General features: G+C 41.7%; 1 protein-coding gene across 1 annotated transcript in view; it reads left to right on the top strand.

The window, feature by feature from the left end:
- Positions 1-4,519: 4,519 nt before the first annotated feature.
- Positions 4,520-23,987, top strand: part of RNF169 (ring finger protein 169) — a 99,770-nt gene continuing 80,302 nt past the window's right edge. Inside the window, exon 1 of the mRNA XM_032259070.1 lies at positions 4,520-5,062. Coding sequence (XP_032114961.1) covers positions 4,561-5,062 — 502 coding nt within the window. The 5' untranslated portion in view covers positions 4,520-4,560. The remainder of the gene's footprint in view (positions 5,063-23,987) is intronic.

Raw genomic sequence — 23,987 nt, forward strand, 5'->3', positions numbered from 1 at the left:
GAAGGGGTAGTGGTGGTGGTGGAAACATGCAGAGCTATCTGGGTGGAGGTGCTGTGAGAAGGATGGCAGGGAATTTTGACATCAATGCACTCTTCAGAAGGCAGCTGGAGTGGAAGCACTGGTACCTCTGGTTGCACTGATGTTTGTTCCAGTTGGCATCCTGCATTAAAGTGAATCTGTGAGTCCTTCTGCCCATGGTGGTCTGTGGTGCAGGTGGGGGCTTACAGAAAAGCAATTTGGTAGGTTCTACTCTAGGCTGGTGGCTCAAGCTTCTTGTATCATTTTATAATCGACCAAGCACCCTTGACAACCATTTTTAGGTGACACTTCAAAAACAACAAGCTAATGTCTCAGTTAGAGTACTTTGATGTAAACAACAGAGATTGTGAGTCATTTAAGAAAAAATGAAATTTACTAAAAGGATACAAAGAGTTGACAGGAGAACTCCAGCATCAGATGTGGAGAATGGGCTATAACCTAGGCAAGCTCTGCAACAGGAACCACAGCCAAGTCTGTGTCTCAGGTACAGCCTGGGACGGCCACCCTCACTGTTGCAGGGCCACCCCCCACTCCCAATCCTCACCAGGGCCCCACTGCTGTTGGATATGTACTGTCTCTGTTGCTATGAATACTTCTGAAATTGTCTCTATGTTTTCATGTCACTTGCTGAAGATTCCAAGCTCAGAGAATAGTAGCCAGGTGGTTGAGCCTGGGTCATGTGTCACGTGCTAGCCGTTAGAGGGCAGGAAGAGTAATATCCTTTCAGCTTAGGCCAGGCGTGGTGACTCACACTTGTAATCCCAGCCCTTAGGGAGGCCAAGGAGGGCAGATTGCCTGAGCTCAGGAGTTCAAGACTAGCCTAGTCAACATGGTGAAACACTGTCTCTACTAAAAATGCAAGAATTAGCTGGGCAGGTGCCTGTAGCAGGTGCCTGTAATCCCAGCTACTCGGGAGGCTAAGGCAGGAGAATTGCTTGAACCTGGGAGGCGGAGGTTGCAGTGATCCGAGATCGCATCTCTGCACTCCAGCCTGGACAACAGAGGGAGACTTTGTCTCAAAAAAAAAAAAAAAAAAAAAAAAGAGAAAAGAATATCCATTCAGCTTCAGATTTCCTAGTCTCATCAATACTACACAGAATGGGGAATTCACAAATAAGAGGTTTGGGCCAGGCATGGTGGCTCACACCTGTAATCTAGCACTTTGGGAGGCCAAGGCAGGCAGATCACTTGGGCTTGGGAGTTCAAGACCAGCCTGAGCAACATGGCGAAACCCCGTCTCTATAAAAAAATATAAAAGTTACCAAGTTGTGGTGTTGGGTGCCTGGAGTCCCAGCTCCTCAGGAGGCTGAGGTGGGAGGATTGCTTGAGCCCAGGAGGCAGAGGCTGCAGTGAGCTGTGATTGCATATTGCATTGCATCACTGCCATCCAACCTGGGCAAAAGAGTGAGACCTTGCCAAAAAAAAAACAAAAAAAAAAAAGGCCAGGTGTAGTGGCTCACACCTGTAAACCCAGCACTTTTGGAGGTGGAGGTGAGTGGATCACCTGGGATCGGTAGTTTGAGACCAGCCTAACCAACATGGAGGAAATCCCACCTCTACTAAAAATACAAAATTAGCCGGGTGTCATTGCAGGTGCCTGTAATTCCAGCTACTCAGGAGGCTGAGGCAGGAGAAGAACCTGGGAGGCAGAGGTTGCGGGGAGCTGAGATCGCACCATTGCACTCCAGCTTGGGCAACAAGAGTGAAACTCTGTCTCAGAAAGAAAGGAGGTTTGGATGCGTTTTTGTCAGTTGTCAATTTTCATCACAACCCCAGGGTACTAGGCTTGAAACTTTAGCATCATCCTCATTGCCGTTATCTTCCCACATAGTGACTCTCCAGGTTTATTAGGTTTGCCTTGCTCTCTGTCACCACTATTGCTTTAGTAAGATTACTCAGCAACAGCATAGAGGAGAGAAGAGGCTGGAAACTGGGAGTTGAACTTCTACAATGTTAGGGCTGGAACGGTCCTTTGAATTTATCTATTGTAGTGGTCTTACGTAGGAGTATTCATTAGAATTCTTATGGCATTAAAAAAAAATACACATCCTGGTATCCCCCAGCTGGGTTTCTGGGTTCATTAGATCTGAGGTGGGACCTTGATATATACTGGTGTTTCTCAGGTGCGTCCCGGGTTGAGAACTGATGAATTTCAATATTCTTGTTTTAAAGATGAGGAGATTAAGGCCCAGAGGGAAGTTGGCTGTTTGAAATCACACAGTGAGTTTAGAAGGGGCCAAGACCAATTCGTCTTCTGGTCCAGTGCTACTCACACTTCTTGCTTTTTCCCTCTGCTAAAGGAAATTTTCTATATTTATTTGTATCCAAGAAAGCATGCTATGTTTCTGTGGCTCAGCTTCTCCAACAGTAGACAGATTAAAAGATCCAAACCATAGAGAGTGAACAGCCTGCAAAAGCGGCCCCATTTCTAATGATGGTTGGCTTGATCTCTGGATCACAGACCTCTTTTGTCAGAATCCAGAAAAAATGTCCTCAAGAACCTTAAGTTGGGAGGGAAGTGGGGAGGACCCACTGATAAAGGACAGCCCAGCCAAGGCCATACTTCTATGACCGGCAAGATTCTGTCTGGGACTCTGTGCAAACAGCTCTTTGTCTCAATCATTCATTGGCCTTTCTTCAACTCTTGACTATCCTTTAGCATCTGGTTCTCATCTTGGGAATCAACCTCTCTCTCTTTTTTTCCCCTCTGCTCTCTGAGTTAACCAAATACTCTGCATTGGATTGGTTTACCACTAGCTCTGGGCAATCTCATCAAAACCCAGGGGTTCTAATGCTTTCTATTCTACTTATTTTTTTTATTTATTTATTTTTTTTTTGAGACAGTGTCTTGTTCTATCATCCAGGCTGGAGTGCAGTGGTGCCATTATGGGTCACTGCAGCCTCGACCTCATGAACTCCAGTGATCCTCCTGTCTCAGCCTTATGAGTGCAGGTGAGTGCCACCATTCCCAGCTAATTTCTGTATTTTTTTTGTAGAGATGGGGTTTCACTATGTTGCCCAGGCTGGTCTTTAACTCCTGAGCTCAAGTGATCTGCCTGCCTTGGCCTCCCAAAGTGCAGGCGTGAGCCACTGCCCCCAGCCTATGTTGCTTTTTTGATTTTTTTCTGTTTACAAAATTTGTGTTATCCTATAAAGATTCCCACTAGGAAATGCCATTTATTTAATGCTTTCCTGCTCCAAATCTATCCCTAGGGCAAAGAAAGCAAAGAATAGGAGAACTACTGTAGCAGAACCACCTTTCCATTAGAGAGGAGCCCTTCTTTCTCCCTTAACCTTTGCATCCAGAAAGGGCATTAGCGTCAAAGTCCCAGCACCTCTCCCTGGCTCAAGCAGGGGTGACATGGTCAGAGCTGGCCTTTATGAAGCAACTGGAAGAGTGTGGAGGATGGATTAGAAGAGAGGTTGAGAGAGGGGAGACAATCAATCTATATCAGCTACTTCAATAATCTAGGTGACAGATGATAAGATCTGAATTGAGCAGTGGGAATGGGATGAAGAAGTGGAGAAATAATCATTTTGACAATGGAACTGACAGGACTAAGTAATTGATGGTATGTGGGAGATGAGGGAGAAGTTCAAGATGACTAGGTTTGGAGCTTGAGTACCTGGGAGGATGGGACCTTTAATAGAATGAAGGACATAAGAAGAGCAGTTTTGAAAGGAGGGTGGGAGACAGTGACATTAGTTTCATACATGAGGGTTGCAGGGATCTATGAGGACGTTTCCATCAGGCAGTTGAATATGCAGGGCTGGACTCAGGAGGCCCGGGCTTCAGACAGCAATCTGGGAGCTCCCGAGGGAAGAAAATGTGGACTAGGGCAGCACGCAGAGTGACAAGGGGACTGGGGCCTGAGCCTAGAAAATGGAAGCCCCAAACACGGGAGACGGCACAAGGAGAGACTGAGAAGGAGCCAAGGAACTGGAGAAAAAAACAGCAAAGTGTGGTTTTACCAGCCAAGGGGGGCAGTTTCAGGAAGGGATGTGGAGAAGGGGGGATGAGGAGGTAGGACTGACAAGATGCTGCCCCTTTCGGCAGTTAGTTACTACGGTGGGCCTGGTTTCAGTCACAAAGCTACCCGCCAACCTTAGGAAAGCACGCAGGACCTCATATCAAATGAACACTAAGGCAGGTTTCTGAGTAACTCATATACTTCCCACTCACTTTCGCCTCAGTTATAAAGGTATTGCAGGATAAATGAGTATATCAAAGTTAAACATCACTCACAATTGCCAAGAAAGCCCCTCAGTTCTCACCTCTTTCAGTTCAGTGAGAGGAAACTGCAAGGATTTGAGAGTGTGGCTGATGATCTAATATATAAAGAATAACTAATAAATATTAATGAAGTGTCCCCTCTAGCCAATCAAGTCTGGGGAGAATCCTCTTTGGGCTCACGGTAGCCTCGCCCCTCATGAATATGTAGATAGCGCTGCCCGCCGCGCACTGCCCCGCCCTCCACTCTTCTCCCTCGCAACCGACTCTCCCTTCAAACGGGAAACAAGATGGCGGCGGCAGGTCCGAGTACTCGGGCCTCTTCCGCGGCGGCAACGGCCGCTCTGAGTCGGCGGGGACGACGGGGCCGCTGTGACGAGATGGCGGCAGCTAAGACTGGGGCCCCGGGCCCGACTTCTGGACCTTCGCTGTTGGTGTTGTCGCCGCCGTTGCTGCAGCCGCCACCGCCGCCGCGTCCGGAGGAGTCGGGCTGCGCCGGGTGCTTGGAGCCCCCGGGGGAGGCGGCGGCCCTGCCGTGCGGCCACTCACTGTGTCGAGGCTGCGCCCAACGTGCCGCCGACGCGGCGGGGCCGGGTTGCCCGCGCTGCCGCGCCCGCGGCCCAGGTTGGGCCCGCCGTCGGGCCCGCGACGACGGCCAGGCCGACGCGGAGGTGCTGGGCGAGCGCGCCCGCCGCGGCCAAGCTGAGCGCTGCCGCCCGCGCCGGGACGGGGGCGCGGCTGCCTCGGGGCCCAGGCCAGAACAGGAGCCGCGTGCCGCGCCTGCGGAGCCAGGTGGAGCTTCCCCACTTCCCTTTGGGGTCCGGAGCTAGGCCGAGCGCGCCCCGGCCCGGCCTGGTGAGCGGGTGGAGAGTCCCGGGCCCTACTCAGGCGGGTGTGGAGAGTTCCCGTGGGGTTGGAACCCGGGCTCTGCCCAGGTGTAGTGTGTGTTTGTGAATTTTAAACTTCAGAGTGAAGGATGGGCACGTTGCATGCAGAGGGCGGTGAGGGCACCCCGTGCCTTACGTAAGTCTGAAGTTTGGAGGGAAACAGAATTGTTGGAACAAGTTAAGGGCAGGTTGGAATTGGTGTGTGGGAGTGGGAGGGGCCTTGGAGGATCAGAGAAATGCTTGGCTTGATGTTGCATGAAGAGTTTGGGGGTCATCTTGCTTGGAGACATGTGTCTTCTGGCCCTGAATCGGTCAGTGAAGGGTGTGGCGTATCCGGAGTTTAGGGAACAGGTTGAATATGAGGATGTGAAGGGAGACTTTCAGACTCGAGAGCAGAGTGGGTTGGGAGCACACATGTGCAGTTGTTTTCATAAATCTTGAAAAATGCATGCTTAGCACAGAACTTGGCACATAGTGAGGAAGCAATAAGTGACCGCTGTTTATATTTGTAATACTGCTACTACTAAGTTCAGTAGTGCCTGAGAAAAAAGCTGGCTTGGGTTTAAAAGTTTTGGAAACAAAGATTGGGTTGGCAGGGGGTGCTTCTTTCTCTTTGGCAGTTTGGGTTTCCTCCTGGCTTGCTGGCAATTGAAAGTCTGTTGTAGGACTCTCTTGCCCTGAACTTCTTGCCCCGAACACCAGCAGCCTGCTATTCCTTGGTTCTGAGCTTTGAGATAGAAACTGCGCTGTTTAGAATACAAGACTGTTATAACTTAGGACTCTCTTGGGGACACACCCAGTCAACATAGCATCTACAGCTCTGCTTGATAAAAAATGCTTACAGAGAATGAGATTTTTCAGGAAACGTAAACCAGGAGAGGCCATGTATTTGCATCTTCTGTTTTGGGAATTCTACCATGTGTTATTTTCGGTATGGAGGGAGAGGCATTGCTTTTGTATACAAGTGCAGCCTCTAGAAATCACAGGTTCCAGAGTGGACTCTCTGTTCTGATTCAAGCTGCCAGAGACACCTGTCACTGTCCTAGGATAGATCTTGGGCTGTTATTCCTGGGGTTGCAAGGGACCTGCATTTCACTTTCTGTGTTCCTCGTTACTCCTTTTTGTTTGTTTGAGACAGAGTCTCACTCTGTTGCCCAGGCTGGAGGGCAGAGGCGGTCTTTCAGCTCAGTGCAACCTCTGCCTCCCAGGTTCAAGCGATTCTCCTGCCTCGGCCTCCCGAATAGCTGGGACCACAGGCGCATGCCACCATGCCCTGCTAATTTTGTAATTTTAGTAGAGACTGGGGTTTCACCATGTTGGCCTGGCTGGTCTCGAACTCCTGGCTTCAAGTGATCCTCCCGCTTCTGCCTCCCAGAGTTCTGGGGTTACAGGAGTGAGCCACCGCACTTAGCCCTCGTTATTCCTTTTTAGCTTCACAACATCCCTATGAGATAGGTACTTTTATTTCCATTTTATAGATGAAACTGAGGTCCAGAGAAGTTAAGTAACTTGGCTAAGGATGAAAACCCAATTCCATTCTATTCCTGCATATCAGGGTTGAAAACCTCCCCAAACATCTTTATTTTGTTGATGTGGTATGATGGTTTCATATGCTACTTAATTTTTTTAAAATTCTGAGATGGTCAAAATATAAGACAATATTTATCTGGTATCAAGTAGGATACAATTTTCATTTGATTTCTAAGCTTGGAGACCATTGTAAATAACAGGTCTGAATTTGAACCATGAGAGGGAGTTTGGTGTTATGATTTGTGCAAACTTTTTCCCTTGAAGAAGTTTTTGTCATAAAATGTATCAATGATTAAGTGAAATTATCTAAAATGAGATTTCAAATTAGAATTTAGAGTCACTTAGTATTCATCAATTATTTTCTATGTTTATATGAGGACCATAATGAAAGTTTTTTTTTTTTTTTTTTTTTGTTACCCAGGCTGGAGTGCAATGGCGTGATCTCGGCTCACCGCAACCTCCGTCTCCTGGGTTCAGGCAATTCTCCTGCCTCAGCCTCCTGAGTAGCTGGGATTACAGGCACGCGCCACCATGCCCAGCTAATTTTTTTGTATTTTTAGTAGAGACGGGGTTTCACCATGTTGACCAGGATGGTCTTGATCTCTTGACCTCGTGATCCACCTGCCTCGGCCTCCCAAAGTGCTGGGATTACAGGCTTGAGCCACCACGCCCGGCCTGAAAAATGTTTTTTTTTAAATGTTCTTGTTGTTGGATTGTTTTGTGTTTACAGTTAGGTGCTTATTCAGCCAAAGAATTTTAGAAGAATACAAAAATATTGCCAAAAGGCTTAGGAAGTATCTTTTAGCTTCAGTGGGTTATCCAATCCTCTCGAACTTATATATAGTATTTTTAAATTAAAAATTTTAATAGGTAGTGCATTCACAGGATTCATCTGAAAATGTAACAAAGTATGCAATGAAAAGATTCCCTTTGGCCAGGCGCGGTGGCTCACGCCTGTAATCCCAGTACTTTGGGAGGCTGAGGGGGGCTGATCCTGAGGTCAAGAGGTGGAGACCATACTGGCCAACATGGTGAAACCTTGTCTCTACTAAAAACACAAAAATTAGCTGGCGTGGTGGCGTATGCCTGTAGTCCCAGCTACTGGGGAGGCTGAGCCTGGAGAATCGCTTCAACCTGGGAGATGGAGGTTGCAGTGAGCCAAGATCATGCCACTGTACTCCAGCCTGGCGACAGAGCAAGACTCCATCTAAAACAACAAGAAAGTTGCCTTTTATCTCTTTATTTTTGACTTCCATCAAAGATTCTTGGGCTGGGCACGGTGGCTCATGTCTGTAAATCCAGCACTTTGGGAGGCCAGAGTGGACGGATTATTGAAGTCAGGAGTTCAAGACCAGCCTGCCTAACATGGTGAAACGTTGTCTCTCCTAAAAATACAAAAATTAGATGGGTGTGGTGGCGCACGCCTGTAGTTCCAGCTTGAACCTGGGAGGCGGAGGCTGCTGTGAGCTGAGATCATGCCACTGCACTCCAGCCTGGGCAGCAGAGCAAGACTCTGTCTCAAAGAAAAAAAAAAAGATTCTTGTTTATTCTCCCACAGTTTATGGAGCTACGTGAAAGTTCAAGTCCACTTAGTTTTTGCCATTTTTATACAAAAGGTTGTACATTATACACAGTTTTGTAACTTGCTTTTTTTTTGGTTTAACAATACATTATCAGAGTCCATAGCAGTATGTTGTATGGAATTTTACTGAATACATGGAACGTAATTTACTTAACCACCCCTTGATGTACATTTTGGTTGTTTCCTGTCTTTTGCTATTATAGATAATTGTTCATAAAATAGTTATGTAAATGTGTATGTGCATTTTTATGGAGAAGTCACTAGTAGCTTTCACCAGAATCTGAACCATTGTTTTAATCTACATCTCTCATTTTACCGAAGAGAAAGCTGAGGCTCAGAACAGATAAGAGAGTAAGGGTTTACGTGAGTTAATAGTATATTAAAAAGAGTCAACAGAAACAGCCTAATTCACAGTGAAATGTTCCTAATAGCTTTAATAAAGAAAACTAATAATACCAGTTTTATAAATATTTACATTGTGCTTTTATGAGTGGAAACAGCAACAGAATTACTAGATTGGCACAAAAGTAATTATGGTTTTTCCCGTTACTTTCAATGGCAAAAACTGCAGTTACTTTTGTGCCAGCCTAATAGCAATTTTAGTAATATTTGGAGATATATTGCTTATTGTATTCTTATCGCATAGTTACATCAATTGATAAAGGAAATGTCAGGCGTGCTGGAAATGAAATTTTGTAGTAAACGCATTGGTATTTAAGTGAAGTTCTTAATTTTTTTAAATTTTGTTGAAGTCCAGTGCCTCTTTAGGAATTGCTTTGTCTATGGAAAAAGTGTATTAACAGTTTTACTTTTGGATATAGTATCAGTTCTTACTGATTTGTGAAACTGTGTGTAAAGGCTATATCAGTGATCATTTCAAAATGAACTCAGACTTCATATTCTTTGAGGATCTGCAGCTCATTGTATATATTGACATATTAAATATTTGGAGCATTTTGAGCAATATTCAGGAATTATGTAATAAGTACCTACTCTGTGCCAGGTCTTTGGGAAACATCAGTGAATGAAATATTAAAGATTTTTCTCTCATGGAGCTTATATTCTAAAATTTAGAGACATTCCTGATCTGTTGATTTAAAAAACATACTTCATACAAGCTTACATAGGTAGAGTTTGAAATATACATTGCAGCTACACTTAAGCTTCATTTAAAAATGATTAATGAATTTTAAGAATTCATTTAGCCTATTTGAAATCAAGGATGATTATTTCAAATCATACTGCTTTTGAATTTGAAACCAAGACTTTTTTACTTTTTAGGACATTCTTTTTCTTCTGCTGTGGGTAATGACTGAAGGAAAAAGCTAGACAAAGGCTGGTGAATCTTTTAAATTGGCAGTTTAATTTTTTTTTCTCGTCATTGTGTTAAAAGTGCTTTTCAAAAATTGAATAGATAGGCCAGGCTCACATCTGTAATCTCAGCACTTTGGGAGGCAGAGGTGGGCAGATCACTTGTGGCCAGGAGTTCAAGACCAGTTTGGCCAACATGAGGAAACCCCATCTCTACTAAAAATACAAAAATGAGCCAGGCGTGGTGGTGCACACCTATAGTCCCAGCTGCTCGGGAGGCTGAGGTAGGAGATTCGCTTGAATCTGGGAGGCAGAGGTTGCAGTAAACTGAGAGCAGATTGCGCCACTGAACTCCAACCTGGGCAACAGAGCGGAAACTGAGAAACAAAACACGAAAATTGAATAGATAAAAACAACTGAATAGTGCCTCACTTATCGCTTCTCATCCCATCTCAACTTCCCTGTTCACTTAGGGTTAACATTTCTGCATTAAAAAAATTTCCCCTTTCTGTGAAAAGCAAGTAGTTCTGGTTTTTTACTCAGTTGGCAGACAATGTTTGCTATGTGTGCAGCCTAAATTACATATAGGACTAATGAATAATGAAACCATGTGATTGTACTGTAAGAGGACAGGAATTCCCTAGTCTATAAGGATTTGTTTTAGTGTAGAATGACTCATTTCTTTATCCTTAATGACACATATCCGAGAATTTGAGAGTGTCCTTATGTGTTATACCAATACAGGAAACATTTGCCTTGTGCTTAAATGTTTTTTAAAGTTCTTGATGAGATTACATGCACTCTACCAACGAAACATTAGTTACTAGTGAGGAATAGCTCCAATATATAGACTTCAGGATTGAGCAGCAGGAATTTAGGAGGTATTTGTTTATTCATATTTCCATTCCCTAACTTCTAGCTAATCCTGAAAGAGTTGCTACCTTGAATTAATTTATATCTGAGTTTGCTTGAGTATCTGATGTAGGATGTGTTTGTTAAGTTTCATTCCACTAATTCAGTGAGCATTTTTGGGGGTACACTTTGTGCAAGATGATGCAATAAAAAAAGATGAATGAGACATGGTACCTTTAAGACTTCACAGTGTGGTTGGAGAAACATTAAATAACAGCACAACGTTAAGTGAGGTAAACAGACAAGGCTAGCAAAGTAGAGGAATGGGCTAACAATTTACAGGAAACCTGAGGAAGGCATTTGAATTGTATGTTGAAGAAAGAGCAATTCACTAGGTGAGGAAGGAGGGGATGTCCATTCTAGGTAGAAGAACCTGCATGTGCAAAGGCACTTGTAGGCACTTGGGATGTTCACTGGTAAGACGCTAAATATAGGTGGAGAGTGGACTGGAGTGGGGAAATAGAGCAGAGACTGAGGAATTCTGATTATGAAGAATTGTGTGTTAGGCTAAAAGAGTTTTGGACTTTATCCTATAGACAGTGTGGCACTTAAAGATTTTTAAGTGGTGTAATGACATAATGTGCTTCAGAAAGACAATATATATAGATTGGAAGAGGAAAGATGTGAGTAGAAATTGGAGGCGGGGAGTTGTCAGGGGACTGTTTTAGTAGTTTAGGCAAGCAATGAAGAGGGTTTTGACTAAAGCATTGGCTATGGCAGTGTTAACTTCAGTCGTTCATTAATTTAGTAATGATTTGAGGGTCTTCTGTGTGCTGTACCTAGGCACTAATGCTGCAAATAGAAGTAATGCATGGTTCTGTCTCAAAGTGTAGTTGGGAAGATTGGGGTGTAAATACACAACTGAAATGTGGTAAAATAAGTATTATAATAGCTGTCATGCAAGATATAATTGTAGAAGGCAATATGGTATACATTAATAGAGGAAAATCTGGAGACTGACTACCTGGGTTCAAATTCTAGCTTTGCCATTTATAGCTGTGTGTTATTGGACACTCTGTATCTTAGTTTCTTCATTTGGAAAATGGGAATAGTAATAGTATTAAAATCATAAGTTTGTCTTTAAAGACTAAGTGAATTATTACAATGCCTGGTATATAAAGAGCCAGCTCAACAAATGGTAGGTATTTTCGCAAAGAAGATGATCTAGTTTGGATGGATCAGAAATGGCTTCAGTGAATGCCAGACATTTGACCATGAGTATTCATTAGGTGGATGAGGTCAGAATAAAGATGAAAGAGGGAAATCAGTACATTTAAAGGCATAGGAGCATGAAACAAGGAGCATTCTAGGGATTGTAAGCAGAAGTGGTTAGAGTATAGAGTGTATGTGGGAGAGTAGAAGCATGTGGGACTGCAGAAATGGGCAGTTGCTAGGTAATAGTGGACTTCGAGTGCATGCTAAGTAATGAGGTCCGCTGAAGAGTATCAAAGAGGAATTCATCTTTGAACTTTAGAGAGATCACTCCTATGGGAGTGTTGTAGCAAATGGATTGGAGAGCCCAAATTACCTTTTTAGTAAGATGGCTAAAACTCCTGACACAAATATTCAGAAAAGGTGCATAATAAAGAACCACAATTCTTTTAAATGCATTCTTGAATATACAGGAAAGATAAGAAAATCTCCAGTTTCCAAAACAAAAATGGAACTAAAAACCAAAACTCTAAGCCCTCGAACCTATGCTGTATGGCCCTGGAGGAGAGTGAAGGAGTGTGATGCCCTCACTCCTTCACTCGTCACTTATTTCAGGTGTTCTCTTCCTAGCAGGTTGAGTTTTAACCGTGTGCGAAAAGGAACCAGAACTAAGATTGCTGCATAAACCTGAAATTTTTGACGTGCTGCAGTCTAGGTGAAAGGGTGGGCTAGAAAAAAATCTTCCCTATTACACAAGGAGACGACAAGAAATCTTGTTTTCATTTGCTTGGGCTCTATGCAAAGAGAAAATTAAAAAGTTTGCTTGAGAAATTGAAGCACAAGATCTATGCTTTGCTTACATTTGGGATCTGGGTTCATATTATATGGCTCAGACATTAATATAAAAGCAGGCTTTAAGCTAGTGATATACCTGGGTCACCTGGAGACAGGAAAAACAAGACTCTTAGAGGTACAACCATACCTCAGACCAAAGGGATTCTTACAGAAGAAATAAGCCCAACTAAAGGCGAACTTATGATTAAAAATGATGACACACGAGGAAGTGGCTTTCTACCACGAATGAGAGTCAGCAGATAGAACAAGCAGGAGGATTATAGCTCCGAGAACAGAGATGTTAGAGTGACAATTTGAGACATAATTTAAATTAGCATATTTTAAGTGACTAAAGGCTTTAAAGAATTCACATCCCAAGAAATGAATAAAACATTATGAAACAGACACATTTGAAAAAGAATGAAACATAACGAAAAGTATAGTCATTGGGGTTAAAAATCTCAGTAAATAAGTTAAACAATAGTTTACACAGATGAAGACAGATTAGTAAGGTGGGACATAGACATGAGGATTCTCGATTTTGTTGATTGTATCTACGTAGTGGTATTACTTAGTGCGTAGATTTTACTTTTTGCTAATTAGATTTCTGTTCATATTTTCTATTTATTCTTGAGTCTCAAAGTGTTGAGATTACAGGTGTGAGCCACTGTGCCTAGCCACTGTGTTTGTTTTTAAAGTGGAATTTGTCAGGATGATTAGTGGCCAAAAATAGTCAAGACCATTTTGAAGAACATGATGGGTAGATTTGCTTTCTCAAATATCAAGCTGTTTAAAGCCATACTAATTAAGACAGGCATTGGTATTAGGGTGGTTGAATAAATAATGTTAAAATGAAAGAGCAGAGAAACATGCCCTCATATATATTTGAATTTGGTCGATAATGGTTGGCCATTACAAATCATTGGGTAAAGGTGTCATTTTTACTTGTCCTGGATAGTTAGCTAGCCTTATAGAAAAGAAAAAAGTAGATCTTTAACACCATATACAAAAAATTATTTGTAGAACTGGGCGTGATGGCTCACACCTATAATCCCAGCACTTTGGGAGGCTGAGGCGGGAGGATCACTTGAGGTCAGGAGTTTGAGACAAGCCTGGCCAACATGGTGAAACTCCATCTCTACTAAAAATACAAAAGTTAGTCAGCTGTGTTGGCACATGCCTGTAGTTCCAGCTACTCAGGAGGCTGAGGCAGGAGATTTGGTTGAACCTGGGAAGTGGAGGCTATAGTGAGCTGTGATCACGCCACTGCATTCTATTCTGGGTGACAGCTAGACTCCGTCTCAGAAAAACAAATTTGTAAATGGATTAAAGGTCAAACTGTAAAACGTGGAAAATGCTAGGAGTGTCTCTAGGAAAATAGAGTAGAGAAGGACTTTCAAACAAACACAAAACATAGAAAAGATTGATAATTTGACCACATTAAAATTAAAAATTGGACCGGGCATTGTGGCTCATGCCTGTAATCCCAGCATTTTAGGACGTTGAGGTGGGAGGATTGCTTGAGGCCTAGGAGTTCAGCACCAGCCTGGGCAACATAGGGAGACCTTGTCTCTACAAAAAAATATAAAAATGTAGGCAGGCATAGTAGGGCGTACCTGTAGACCCAGCTATTCAGGAGGCTGAGGTGGAAGGATACTTTGAGCCCAGGAGTTTCAGGCTGCAGTGAGCACTCTAGCCTGGGTGACAGAAACGAGACCCTGCCTCAAAAGACAGAAAACAAAACAAACACACCAAAACAGAAAAAGAGATTAAGAAGAGCAGCCAGAGGCTGGGAGAAGATATTTGCAGTGAAATAACTGACAAAAGATTGGTATCCAAAATATATGAACCACAAATCATTATGACAAATACCTTATTAGAAAAATGGTGAGAGGATTTGAATAGGCATTTCATAGAAGAGGGAAACTGAAAGGTCAGTAAACATCTGGAATGATACTCAACATCATTAGCAATCAGGGAAATGCAAATTAAACCAGTGATGAGATGCCATCAGACTGCTATTATTTGTGATTAATTATAATTAATGGGCACCTATATACTGCTGGAGGAGTATAAGTTGCCATACAACCATGATGGAGAGAAGTTTGGCCGTATCTAGTAAGGCTGAAGAGAGAGAGTCCTTGCTACGCAGAAATGCCGTTAATAAGCATCTGTTATAGTGAAACTCTTGTGTACATATGCACATACACAATGATGCTCACATTATAGCACTGTAGTACTGGAAAATGTAGTAACAGTTGTCTTTGATAGGAAAAGGGATAAATTAGTTTCTACAGCTGTTACAATGAATGAACTGGGTATTTGTATATCAACATGGATAAATCTGGAAAAAAATTTGCAAAAGGAAGAGTTGCAAAAGGATATGTGTCCTTTGATGCCCTTTATATAAGTAAAAGTACAAAAAAATAGGAATCATTTCAGTAGGTTGAGTGAGAAATGAAGAAATAATCTGCCAATATAGATTTGACTCCCCCCCGTACCCCCCAACAGGGTCTCCCTCTGTCATCCGGTCTGGAGTTCATTGGTGAAATCATGGCTCACTGCAGCCTCTACTTTTCAGGCTCAAGCAATTGTCCCACCTCCAAAGTAGCTGGGACCACAGGCATGTGCCATTGCACCCAGCTAATTTTTTTGTATTTTTAGTGCTATACAGGGTCTCACCGTGTTACACAGGCTGGTCTTGAACTCCGGGGTTCAAGCAGTTCTCCTTCCTTGGTCTCTCAGAGTGCTGGGGTTACAGGTATGGGCCACTGTGCCTGGTTTTAGACTACGGTTTCACAGTTTGATAATGAAAGGAAGGAAATAGAGTGCATGAGAAAGGGAAAGTACACTAGTACAGAACCAACAGCAGAACAGATTTTACTCAGAATTTGAATTCAAGGTACTTTTAGAGAGCCCAATCCTGGGCTTTGGGCAGAGCTTGAGAATCTAAGTGATAGCCATCATAGTTCTTTTTTGATGTATACTGCAGGAACAGTAAGCTGCCAGCTTGCTTTTAAGTTGCCAGTAGCTTTCCCAGGGGCTGGAAGTATTTATCTCATCTTGGTAGAAAGCAGGTCATAGATACAAGAATTATAATTCATAGGAGAAGGTAGAGGCCAGGCCTAGTATTACTGAAGCGATTTGCTCATTTTAGCTGTAGGTATGAAAGATATCCCCCAAATTGTTAAATTGTGCTTGATACATGGTTACTGACATCTAAACGTATCTACCAGTAGCTCTATTTTTTTTTTTCAAAATAACTGCTTGCGGTTCCTCCATAAACATGTACATGAATATGTTTATTTCCTGTGTTACACAGTACTTTGCATACATTTAGCCTCATGGCTAGTGTGTTTTCATTAGATAAATGACTAGGAAGAACAGAATTCTATAATAAATAAATAAAGTTAGTACCCTTTAACATTACAATTGCAGGTTTCTTTTACCAATTATTTCTTCCTGTTTTTGCACACAACCACGTGCATTTTCTTTCTTTTTTTTTTGAGATGGAGTCTCACACTGTCACTCAGGCTGGAGTGCAATGGCATGATCTTGGCTTACTACAACCTCCGCCTTCTGGGTTCAAGTGATTCTCCTGCTTTAGCCTCCTGAGTAGCTGGGATTACAGGCATGTGCCCCCATGCCTGGCTAATTTTTGTATTTTTAGTAGAGACAGAGTTTTACCACATTGACCAGTCTGGTCTTGAACTCTTGACCTCAGGTGATCTGCTCACCTCAGCCTCTCAAACTGCTGGGATTACAGGCGTGAGCCACTGTGCTTGACCTTCATGTGCATTTTTGATGCTTACTCATACTAACATTAAGCTTACTTGTTGGGGAAACACTAGTTGTAGTAGTGCTTTTGCCATCACTTAAAGTAGATTTGGGCTAGTTTTATGTAGTTTTGGACTTTGTTTGCTTTTGAGTCTTTGGCTCTGTCTACTACAGATTGAGCATCTCTAATCTGAAAATCTGAAATCCGTAGTATGCCAAAATCTGAAACTGTAAGTGCTGACATGACATGACAAGTGGAAAATTCTACATACGAGTACTTAACACAGACTTTGTTTTATGCACAAAACTATTTTAGTTATTAGATGGTCGTAGTGGCTTGTGCCTGTAATCCCAGCTACTCTGGAGGCTAAGATGAGGTGATCACTTGAGACCAGAAGTTCAAGACCAGCCTGGCCAAACTGGCCAGTATAAGGAGACCCTTGTCTCTACCAAAAAAAAAAGAAAAATTATTCAGGTGTGTCGGGGTGCACGCCTGTAGTCCCAGCTACTCAGGAGGCTGAGGTGGGAGAATTGCTTGAGCCCAGGAGTTGGGACTGCAGAGAGCTATGATTGCATCACTACAGTCCAACCTTGGTAACAGGGCAAGACTTTGTCTCTAGAAAAAAATAAAATGTATAAAATTACCTCCAGGTTGTGTATATAAGGTATATATGAAATATAAATGGGCCGGGTGTGGTGGCTTATGCCTGTGTTCCCAATACTTTGGGAGGCCAAGGTAGGATTGCTTGAGGCCAGGAGTTTGAGACCAAGTTGGGCAACATTGAGACCCTTTCCCTACAAAACAATTTAAAACAAGAAAACATAAATCAATTTCATATTTAAACTTGGTTTCCATCCTTAAGATAACTCATTGTGTATACACAAATATTACAAAATCCAAAAAAAGTCTGAAACACTGATGGTCCCCAACATTTCAGATAAAGAATATTCAAGTCTGTATTCAGCATTGTGGAAAATGCCTCTGTAATGTCTAGATTAGTCTGGAAAATAGAGAAAGCTTTAATTTTCTTGATGTAACTTGAATTAGTTCTATGAATGATTCCTTTACCTGATCTAAGGGAAAGATGTTTCTTTTTTAAAAATCACTTTTATTTATGCAGGTTATGTATTTTAGGGAAGGGAAGTGAATTTGAAATCAAAATCTGGATTTGAATTTCAGTTCTGCCACCTTTTTCTCATTGACCCTGACAAAGCTGCTTAACATCTTTGAGAGGTTTCAGTTTTCTGGTCTGTAAAAAGTAACTACTACAACCACACAGGGTTGTTGTAAGGCTTAAATAAGAATATGTGTGGAAACCCCTAGCACAGTGCCTGGCATTTAATCCTTCAGTAAATGATAATTTACTAGGGAGGCTGGATTTTTTTTGTTTTGTTTTGTTTTGTTTTTTAACTTTATGTATTGAGCTGTGCTGGGCCCTATACTGTAAAGCTCTTTTTTTATCCTATGAGTTGCATAGCCAACTGCCTGGTTTAAATTCTCCCTCGCTTAGTTAGTTAGTTTTTTGACCTTGAGTAAAGTGTTTAGCTTTTCTGAGCCTCAGCTTCCATATTTGTAAGTGGAGATAATAATGGTAACAGACTCAAAGGATTGTTGTAAGGTGTAAATAAGATAATCGATACTAAGTGCTTCATAGTGATATTTAAACAGTAAAATCAGATTAATGGGATAAGGTCAGCAGAGTTTTTTTTTTTTTTAAAGGAATAGGATGGATATTAGCATAATGAACTATTTGTTTCGGTTTTACATGTGTTTGATCATGATCTGGGGAGTGATGTAAAATGTATTTCTTATCGTGGATTGTGTTAAAGTTCCAAAGCTATTGGCTAGGTACTAATAGTCCACAATATGTCATCAGTAAATGTTAGTGACAATAGAAATATTTAATCTGTCAAAAGAGATATATATTGGTTTGGGAATCTAGTCATACAAGTATTTTACCACATTTGCTAATGAAAAATTACATAGTTTTTGTACTTTCTAAGACGTTAAACTGAGCTTTTGGTGACTAGGAGATTTGGCCTGAAATGCTGAGACCTGGGAGAGGATTTGGGGAGGACGGCCTAGATTCCCATGGTGCTGCAGTACCTGGCATATAGTAGGTTCATAAATATTTGTGCAATAAATGACTTTATTGTAGCCTTAGTTCAGAATTTCTCAAGTAGTCAATTTTTAACACCAATCCGATCAATTCATGGACTGAGATTTACTGTCCTGTTGCATTTCTTTCTCTAATGCCTCTCTAAACCCTCTTAGATGTATTTATCAGCTTAGATGACTTGATTATAGCACTTAGGATATTATAAAGTAAGGTGATAATTGTATGGTAGTATAAGCTAAATATGAATGAAAGGAGGGAGAAAGATGATCATTTCTGCAAATGCACCACCAGGCCACTTTTCTTCTCAAGCTTGCCTGGGTGTTTCACCTACTGAATCCCAGACACAACAATATTCTTACATGTTTACTTTTCTGATGAGGCCAGAAGGGTTGAAAAATGCCTGCAGGATAGATAAAATTTTTCACTAAATACTTCAGTGTAACAACGTTTTGCATCCTAAATAGCATTCTGGAAAGACACAGGATTGGAAGTTAGTGGATCTGAGTTTGCATACTGGTTCTACCACTTAGTAGCTGTGTGGCTTTGGGCAAGCTTCTTAAATCCGTGTACCTAAATTTCTTCCTTTTTAGTGTGAGGTTAATAGTAGCTATTTTGCAGAGTTGTGAAGATTAAATGAAATGATATGTGTAAAGCGCTTATAGAAAGTAAATACCTAATCAATGTTAGCTGTTATTATATGCAGTCATTCATTTTGTACACCCTTACGGAGCACATACTACGTATTGTGTGCCAAGCACTCTGCCAGGTTTTAGGGATACAAAGATGAATAAAACACAAACCTCTGTGAAACAATATTAAGAAGCTGAAGCTGTCCAGGTGTGGTTGCTGATGCGTGTAATCCCAGCACTTTGGGAGGCTGAGGCAGGCAGATCACTTGAGGCCTGGAGTTCGAGACAGCCTGGCCAGCATGGTGAAACCCTGTCTCTACTAAAAATACAAAAAAAATTAGCCAGGCATGGTGGCACACACCTGTAATCCCAGCTACTCAGGAGGCTGAAGCAGCAGGATCGCTTGAACTCAGGAGGTTGAGGCTGCAGTGAGCCGAGATCATACCACTGCACTCCAGCCTAGGTAACAGAGTGAGACTCTGTTTCAAACAAGCAAAAAAAGGCTGAAGCTGAGCCAATTTATCCCAGGTTGTTAAATAAGGCTAGTATTAGATATTTTAATTTTAAAGATGCTTAGTTCTTAGGCTAAGTAAAGATTCCATTTGTATATCAGATTCAACTTATCCATTGAACTCTTTTGTGTTTTATTTGTATACCTCCCTTGGGGAACCTTGAAAGTCTTTCTTGGTGACTTTATTTAGAGCAGTTTTGGGCCGGGCGTGGTGGCTCAATGCCCGTAATCCCAGCACTTTGGGAGGCTGAGGCGGATGGATCACCTGAGGTCAAGAGTTTGAGACCAGCTTGGCCAACATAGTGAAACCCCATCTCTACTAAAAATATAAAAAATTAGCCGGGCGTGGTGGCGGGTGCTGGTAATCCCAGCTACTTGTAAGGTCGAGGCAGGAGAATTGCTTGAACCTGGGAGGTAGAGGTTGCAGTGAGCTGAGATTGCGCTGTCGCACTCCATGCTGGGCAACAAGAGTGAAACCCTGTCTCAAAAACAAACAAACAAACAAACAAATAAAAAAACAGTTTTGGTAATGTGGTAGGACAAGGAAAAGGCCCTAATAGAGTAGGTTAAGGTGAGAATTAGAAATGAGAAAGCAAGGTCGGGTACGATAGCTCACGCCTGTAATCCCAGCACTTTGGGAGGACGAGGTGGGCATATCACTTGAGGTCAGGAGTTCGAGACCAGCCTGGCCAACATGGTGAAACCCTGTCTTTACTAAAAAATACCAAAAAAATTAACCAGGCATGGCAGTGCACACCTGAAATCCTAGCTCCTTCAGAGATTGAGGCGGGAGGATTGTTTGAACCCGGAAGGTGGAGTTTTCAGTGAGCCAGTGTACTCCAACCTGGGTGACAGAGTGAGACTCCATCTCAAAAAAAAAAAAAAAGAGAAATGAGAAAACAGAAACAGTGCATATAATATTTAGACAATTCTTTGGAGGAAGTTGCTGTAAAAGGGGGCAGGTAACCGGGTCAGTACCTACAGCGGGGACAAGAGCTTAAGAATGCTTTCTTTTTAAGATAGATGATATCAAGGCATGTTTGTATTTTAGATTTGTGTATTATCATAGTAGAGAGGAGGAAATTGATGGTGCTAGAGAGAGTGGAGGAAATGGAATGAGCTAAGTCAATGAAGAGATAAAGGAAGATGAAGTCCAAACACCAGTGGAAGTATTGATCTTATACATTCATAGGGATGATTCTCCTGTTCTGATGACTTTGTACTCATTGCTATTTTTGGACAATTTTAATTTTAATTTTTTTTTGTTCTAGTCAAAGAGGAATATTTTTGGACAATTGTTTGAAAATTTTTTAGTGGATCAAAATCTGTTTCTCTAGTTTCAATATTCAAGTATTTAGGGACCATGATTACTTCTGAGTTTTTAGATTAAACTTCTCATCTTCATCTTTTTGTCCCATTGTTTTCTTTCCCCAAGATTCTGGTCAGACAATACTATTCAGAGTTCTTGGAATACCATATGCTTTTTGAAGCCTTTCTGGTATTTCTCACCTATGATTATTATGTCTGGACTATTCTTCCCTCTTATCTACCTGGCAAATTTATACTCATCCTTTAAGATCCAAGTGAAACATAAGGACTCTAAAATGTCTTCTCACTCAAATGTGAGTTGATTATTCCTTCATTTTTGCCACCATTTGATCTTGTGCATCCCTCATTTCACTGGATTAAAATTCCTTATTTATATGTCTGTCTCTGGCTCTTTGAGGTCAGGGATTATGTCTTTATGTATTCAGCACTTAATATGGTACCCGGAATGTATTAAATGTTCATATAAAATTCCTTATTTATATGTCTGTCACTGAGCTCTTTGAGGTCAGGGATTATGTCTTTATGTATTCAGCACTTAATATGGTACCCGGAATGTATTAGACAGTAAATATTTAATGAAGGAAAAATTCCTAAAAAGCCAGAAAGTTTTTCTTTATGTGTCATGATTCCTTAACCATTCTAGTCATCTTTAAATACGCCACTCAGAACTGAACCTGGTGCTTTAATGCCCGACCAGTGCCAAGTATAATGAGACTTACTGTTTTCCCATCTGAGTGCTAAATTCTTATTAATGCTGCTCTAGGTTGTATTGGCAGGCAAAACAAAAATTGCTTTTTTTTATTTTTTGCATGAACTTCACCAAGCCATTCTTTCTCTTCACATGTATGTACAACTAAATTTTTTTTTTAAATTGTACTTTAGGTTCTGGGGTACATGTGCAGATCATGCAGGATTGTTTCGTAGGTACATACCTGGCAATGTGGTTTGCTGCCTCCATCCCCCCGTCACCTGTATCTGGCGTTTCTCCCTATGTTATGTACAACCAAATTTTTAAGCCTGAAGACAACTTATGTTCAGTTTTTGTTTTTATGGAATTACTTTCCCTTCCTTTTGTTTTGCCATTTTCTAGTGATTAGTACTGTAAAACTATTATAATGCAACCTCAAAAGATTGTAGTCTATTAATTTAAAGTTGATGATAGTGAGACTTTGACTTTAGTAAGTTCACCTTTTCCTTAACTATGAAGAAAAGTATTACAAAATTCAGCTCCCTTCAGAAAATGAATTCTTTAAAAGACCATACTGCAAAATGATGCTGTCATGAAAGCAGACTTTTTCATTGATTCATTCAGCACACACACACACACACACACACACACGCCATTGCTGACACTGAGACTCATACCTAGAGATCATCTGTAACTTCAAGTTAGGATGTCAGAGGCAAAGTCAAGTAATTATAACACAAGCAGTAAATGTTCCTACAATTGAGATAAGTGCAGAATGCCATGAGGCCCTATAGGAAGCTAATATAAGTCTCTCTGGATTAATGGGAAAACTTTGCAAAGGAGAGGGCAGTGAATAGGGTTTTGAAGTATGAATAGCAAATCATATAGTGAAAAGGGAAAAAAATCGTTCTGGGAGGAGGAAGTGGCATTTATAAAGTCCTGGCAGAGATAGGGTATGGCATATCTAGGAATAGCAAGATGTGTGAGGGCTGGGGAGAAAAGGAGTATTGAAGGAATGTAGAAGATTGGCTGAAGTGGCAGATAGGGTCCTGTTTACAAATCTTGGAGGGAGTGGGAAACCAAAAGTTATTAAGTGGGAGGGTGATAAAAGGTCAGTTCTCTTTATAAAGAAAGGAAAGCAATATTGAAAGTAGATGGAAAGACAGTCTAAGGCACAGGGAGGCCAGTTAATGACCATTGAATGCCCATAGAACCTATACCAAGTAGGTATTGGAGGATTAGGTGAGATAAACAACTGTGTTGAGGGAAGTGTTACTCCTGTTTTATGAATGAGGAAACAGTTCTTAGCAAAGGTAAATACTGGTAGGCACGTAGTCACTAGGTGATAGATTTGAATGCAGGTTTGTCTGGTTCCAAATCTTGCATTCTTTCTAATTCTGGTATCATCCTACCTTGTGGACAAACAGGAATGATTTTTTGCCTCAAACAGGACAAAACCATGTACAAAAGGATTTTGTGCCATGGTGGTGATAGATGTGATCATGGGGACAACCACATAGTGTTGATCTGTCTAGGATAAAAGGCCTTAAGGTCCAAAGCCTTCATCTTAGCAGCATTCCTATGCCTGTGTTTGATTCTGTGACCTCCTTTATCATGTGCCTCTTGCTGCTTTGACTGTGCTGATCCAATGTGGGTTGCCTAACAACAAAGCCTTTTTGTTGGGGCCATTTCTGGATTCAGCAAGAAGCCTTACTCACTTTGACTCTACTCTTATCTGATACCTGCTTTTGCAAAGCCTGTTGATCTTGATTGTCTTAATTTTTTTTTTTTTTTTTTTTTTGAGACAGGGTCTTGCTCTGTCACCCAGGCTGGAGTGCAGTGGTGCAATCAAGGCTCACTTCAGCCTTGACCTGGGTACAATTGATCTTCCCACCTCAGCATCCTGAGTAGCTGGGACTAAAGATATGCACCACCATGCCTGGCCAATTTTTTATTTTTTGTGCAGATGGGGTCTCACTATGTTGCCCAGGCTGGCCTCAAACTGCTAGCCTCAAGAACTCCTCTTACCTTGGCCTCCCAAAATGATGAGATTACAGGCATGAGCCACCACACCCAGCCTCAGCTGTCTTAATTTGTCTTTCTGTCTAATCCAGTGATTGGCAAACTACGGTCAGCAGTCCAGATACAGCTTCATCTCATCTTGTGAAAGCAGTGTCTCTCCTTCTCAGCCCTGTTCTCTTTCTTCTGTGGACTCTTAACTGCAGCATTTGTTTGTAAGATTCATTTGGCAATTGTTTATTTTGTGACATTGCATCTGTCATTGTCTCCCTAGTTATTTAAAATTATTTTTAAAGCTTTTTATGAATTAGTCTTAGCTAATAAATTGTATTATAAATGTTTTCTGGAACGAGTTTCATACCTTTTTTATGCTTTCTCTTTCTACAACACCTCCCTTCTTCCTCATTGCTTGTTCCCTCTTTAACCTACTAATCTC

The sequence above is a fragment of the Sapajus apella genome, unplaced genomic scaffold (assembly GCF_009761245.1).
Source record: "Sapajus apella isolate SASKATOON/1434 unplaced genomic scaffold, GSC_monkey_1.0 scaffold106, whole genome shotgun sequence".
NCBI lineage: Eukaryota > Metazoa > Chordata > Mammalia > Primates > Cebidae > Sapajus > Sapajus apella.